General features: G+C 50.5%; 1 protein-coding gene, 1 long non-coding RNA gene and 1 other non-coding gene across 4 annotated transcripts in view; 1 reads left to right on the forward strand and 2 right to left on the reverse strand.

Annotated features, from left to right (window-relative positions):
- Glrx5 (glutaredoxin 5) overlaps window positions 1–4,986 on the forward strand; it is a 38,082-nt gene that overhangs the window by 23,491 nt on the left and 9,605 nt on the right. Inside the window, 2 exon segments of the mRNA XM_048799533.1 lie at window positions 3,837–3,954; window positions 3,956–4,071. Coding sequence (XP_048655490.1) covers window positions 3,837–3,954; window positions 3,956–4,071 — 234 coding nt within the window.
- Window positions 1,444–3,580, reverse strand: LOC125615361. 2 transcript variants are annotated; one of them, XR_007345967.1, is made up of 3 exons: window positions 3,284–3,534; window positions 2,881–3,112; window positions 1,444–1,945 (listed from the first exon to the last, which is right to left on the reverse strand). It is a non-coding gene; the product is annotated as an uncharacterized LOC125615361 (long non-coding RNA). The 2 variants fall into 2 exon arrangements; XR_007345968.1 differs by having other exon boundaries at window positions 2,881–3,580.
- LOC125615407 lies at window positions 2,293–2,565 on the reverse strand. The gene has a single exon (XR_007346067.1). It is a non-coding gene; the product is annotated as a small Cajal body-specific RNA 13 (non-coding RNA).

Genomic DNA, 4,986 nt, shown 5'->3' on the forward strand with positions numbered 1-4,986 from the left:
GAGTATTTATGAACCAGCTGCCTTGTCAGATGGATGTAGTCAAAACCAAAAGGCATCTCTAGATCTGCAGTGGGAATTAGAAAAATTCTCTGGGCAGTCTGGCTTTGCACTCGTCTCTCACATATATATGTTTGGTTCAGGGAATCAAGTGAATTCCAGGGATGCAGCGCGTGATGTTCTAAAATTACTGGATAATAGCTCCACAGAAAGGTTTCAGGTTCCAGCTTAGAACCACAAACTCTGGGTCGTAAATGCTATTTTAGCTCAGGAATGTGTGGTGGCTCCACCCCTTGTGTAACCCAAGCAGCCACTTTTCTCTTAGAAGGATTCTGGCAGAAAGGTCTGGCCAGCTAGGAGAGCACTTCTGTGTTCCATTTTCTTATGAAACTCACCTCCTTCTCCTCTAAAAGCTGGTCATTGTTGAGGAATCAAGAACACAGCACTGGCTCCAAGAGCAAGGGAAGGGAAAGAGCTACCTGCTAAATGTTCAGACAACATGACACCTGTCACCTTGCAAGCTCAGCAACCCCAACTCTAGCTCTTCATCAAGGGCTGGGAGAGCAAAAGGGGCTATAGGTTTCCACTATGGTTTCAGTGGTGAAGCTGCTTTTGGAAAGGCAGATGCAAATGAGGATATTCACCACATACATGCAGTCATATCTGTTTGAAAGGATAGGGAGAAACATTTTTGGGGTGTCAGAGTCAGCATGTTTACAAGGTGTGGGGAACTTGGGGTTTAATCCTAGGATTCTCCTCACTGCTCATTAATGCCCACTGGGTGTGGGGAAATTTGGAAATTCATGAGAACCTTAGGATCTGGGTGACAGCTTGCCTAGCATGGATGAGGCCCTGGTTCCACAAAACAAACTAAACCCACAGGGAGAGAACACAAACTGGCAGACACAGGTGACTTACTTGTTCAAAACGCTCAACAACACAACAGCAAATTTCTAACAAGTTTTTGTTATAAAATTTCTAAAGAAAAATCTCAAAATCAAAATAGTGAATCATGTATAAAAGTTTAAATGTTCTTTTTGGTTTTTGGTGCTAATACTCCAAAGGAATTAAGTCACAAACAGAACCAGCTAACAGATGCCATACTTCACTGTATTTTAGGTTGTATTTTACTAAAAGTTTCAATGTATCTTTATTATTGCCTTTTGTGGCACTGAGGATAAAACTTGCACATGCTAGGAAAGTGTTCTTCCACTGAGCCATATCCTCAAACCCTTAAGGACTTAAATTTAGATATACTGTTTCAATTTTTTTTTTTGTTTGTTTAGAGATTTAAATTGCTTTCTTGCCCTTGGTCACTCTATCAAAGGAACCGGTCCCAGCTCCTGAAAGAACGCCCATAGATCCTCGGCATGTCACGTGTCTTCCTATCTATAAGACACTACATATCCACTATAATGTTGAAAAACATAGACTTTGTACTCTTCCTGCTCAAGAATTACTTTTAATTTTTAATGAGAGCTGCATTCTCAACTTAGTAACATCTGACAATTGAAAAGGACAAATGTTCTTCAGAAGACAACATTACACACTAGTTTAGGGATAGGATAATGTTTATATAAAATATATAAATATATGAAAACACAGAGTGTGTGCGGTCTACACATATGTTCCCATTACTACTCCGTCTCAGATCCTCAGAACACAGTTTGTGAATTCTCCATCTCTAAGTCAACACAAAAACAGAATTAAGACAGTTTAAATAAAAAACAATGTAGGTTTTCAGGAACAAATTATCAAATTTTTTTAAGGAAGAAACTTACTCCAATATACATATGAATAAAAGATGATTTTGGAAGGAAATTAATATATTCTGTATTGTTAAGGACACCTTCTGACTTTGAAAAACAGTGACCTCAGCGTTAACAGCATTTTCTATATATTTCTTCCCATGATGCTCCTTCCTCTGACTTATCTGGAATTAATGGATCTGTAAAACAAAGAAAAATTATTTCTTTTCTTTTCTTTTTCAGTGCTGGGGATTGAACCCAGGGTCAAGCATGAGCTACACCTCAGCCCAAAACAAAGATTCTAATTTTGGATCCCACATTAGAAAATTAGTAAGCATCAATAATATCGATGGGGTTATAAGATGACAATAAAGAGCACTTCCCGGTAGTGTCCTAAGTTTATTAGTAAGTTTCATGCTGGATGGTTATCTCGAAGACTCACAAGCTGACATGTGCTGATTTTCCGGTTTTAAACTCGAGCATTCCCCCAAAATAAACAAATCACCTCCAGCATTACTTAAAAAATAACTCAAAGGTTAAAAAAATAATTTGTAGCAGTACTTAGTGTCCAACAGAAACCACTCTGTCTGCCAAACAATATCTCGACTGCAAAGCTTCTCTTACTGTTGGTGGATAGATAATGACATGGAGGTCATTATCACCGTGGCAACAGTATTCAGGAACTATCAGAGGAAAATTGCACATGGAACCGCTGGCTCTGGAGCAGGCATGCCTCAGCTTCCTCCGGAGTATTCTTTTTCTGCAAGTCTGGTGAGCTCTTGGGTACCACCAACCCAGCGCGGTCCCAAGACTGCAGACCATACAGCATTCCACCGAGTCCTGCTCTTTGGATTCATGCTTTTACCAGTAAGAGCACCTACCACGTTCCAGCCCTTGTTCTGGTTAGTAAACACAGGCCAAGCAATGGCACATATGCACAGTGGCCTGAGGAAGCCTTTTCTCTCCTGGGTAGCCCCACAGGGCTTTATTTCCGCTTCTTATTTCTCATGCTAACTACAAGCTTCGGGGACACCGGGTGTCCTGGGATAGTCGGTGTTGGCACCGCGTCGAGCACCCCGAAGCTGCTGGGGAGATGGCTGTGGGAAGAACCCATTCATTTATTACTCCTACTTACTTTTTCTTTTCCGGACCGGGTCACGCTAGGCGGCCCAGCCTGGTCTTGAACTCGCAGGTTCACGTGATCGCCCGCGGGAGCTTCCGAGCGCCGGACCGCGGGCGCCTGGCAGCTCCTCCCTTTTTGAGTTCTCCATTCAGCAACCCATGCCCAGCCCAGGCACGAGCGCTGACTCAGCTGGGCTGGAGGACCGGCGAGGCCCGAAGTCCAGCGACCGCGCAGGCGACAGCACCTGACACATTTTTAAAGCAAAAGTTGTTCCAGAGAAAAAATCGCGCGCGGGGCGGGGCCTGGGCCGCTGCCCACGTGCGCGGCGGGGCCAGGGAGGGAACCCGCAGGCCTGAGGCCGGAGCCCCGCCCAGCTCCCCGTCGTGTCGGCTCCTCGGGCGCCCGCGAGGCTCACCGGGGCTGGAGAAGCGGGGGCCCGCCTGCCCTAGTGCTTCCGACTCTCGGGATTCGGCCATAGCCGGATCGACTGCCCGCTGCGTCGCCATGGCAACCCCTGGCCGCCGACTTCGGAACCGGAACCTTCGTCTAGAAGTGACCCCTTCCCGGCGTTCCGCAGAACAGACGAAACCCCGCCCAGCGCCTTTCCTCGCCATCCCTGGGCATCCCTGCTGGCCTGCTGGCGACTCTCCGGAAGAAAGTCCCTTTCCCCCAGTTTTGTTTCCCGTAGTCCCTCAGCGTGACTCTGATGGGCATCCACTCTGTCCAATCAACTGGAAAAGCTATTGCCGACAGCCAATAGGAAGGCGGTGAGGTGCCGACGTAAGGCCCACCTCCCACCTGCGCGGGCTGGTATTGTCCAATCGTGAAGAGCAGTTAGGATCCCGTCCAATGAGGGCCTCTGGGGGGCGGGCCGGGCCGCCGCGGGCCTAGGGAAGACTCAGTGGCCGCTGAGGTTCGGGGCCGTAGAGGGCTCCGGAGGGCGGGAGGGGATGAGCGCGTCCCTGGGTCGGGCGGCGGCGGCTCTACNCGGGGTACCGGCGTGCGGGCGGCAGGCTCGGGCGGCGGCGGCCGGGCGGAACAGCTGGACACGATGGTGAAGAAAGACAAGGTGGTGGTCTTCCTCAAGGACGCCGGAGCAGCCCCAGTGCGGCTTCAGCAACGCCGTGGTGCAGATCCTGCGGCTGCACGGCGTCCGCGACTACGCGGCCTATAACGTGCTGGACGACCCCGAGCTCCGACAAGGTCAGGCCCGCGGCCGCGGGGTCGGGTGACCCGCGGAGGCTTCGGAGCGCGCGGGTCGGAGGGTCGTGCTGGGGCCTCGGCGCCTGAGAGCCCGAGGGCAGCGGGGCGAGATCGAGGTGCCATCGTGCGGGGCGGGGTCTCGATCGCGCCACCGCTGGGCTGGGGTCTCTGCAGTTTCTACCGGCGTTAGGGCGCGGAGTACTGTCCTGGATAGAGAGTTAGGTAGGGGTGTAATTACTCGCGCAGATCTTGAGGGTCTGGGGCTCTGGAGCTGTTGCCAGTTTGGACAGTGGTGTAAGTCCTAGGAGCCCATGCTCACTTTGAGGGGAATGGGCACTTCCAGGCGAGCAGTCTCTGGCAGGCTCCCAGAAGGGGGGTCGGCATCAGGACTCCCCGCCCCATTGGCCTGGGGAAGTGAGGCAAAGAGGGGAGCTCATAACGAGTGTCCACTAGGAGGTAGGCGCTTTAAGGAACACTTTGAGGGGCTTGGAAGCCTTTGGTCTGCCTTGCGGATAGGGACTGGTGCTGTGCACGGGGGAAGAGGGCCACATTGCCCTTGTCTGAGGTTAGTGGGGTCAGAGGCTGGCCTTTCATGGTTCAAGGCTCAGGGTGTCAGCGACCATCCTCTGTGGTTGCTACAAGGAGAGGGCTAGCACTACAGTCTGGGCTTCTGCACTCCAAACTAACTCATTGCCTCAACTTGGGAGTCCAAAAGGACAGGGACCAGAGCATCAGGGCCTGTGGTTTTTTGTTTCCTACGAAGGTAAAGGGCTTTGACAGCTAATTAGCATCTCTGTTGCAATGTGTTAGGTAATTTATCAGCATTCTCCCATTCTAGGGTAGAGGGAGGAAGAGGACCATCATAGGGACCTGCTCCTTTTGTGTGTGTGTGGGGGGGGGGGTCAGGGTAGTGTA

The sequence above is a fragment of the Marmota marmota genome, unplaced genomic scaffold (assembly GCF_001458135.2).
Source record: "Marmota marmota marmota unplaced genomic scaffold, marMar, whole genome shotgun sequence".
Taxonomy (NCBI): Eukaryota; Metazoa; Chordata; class Mammalia; order Rodentia; family Sciuridae; genus Marmota; species Marmota marmota.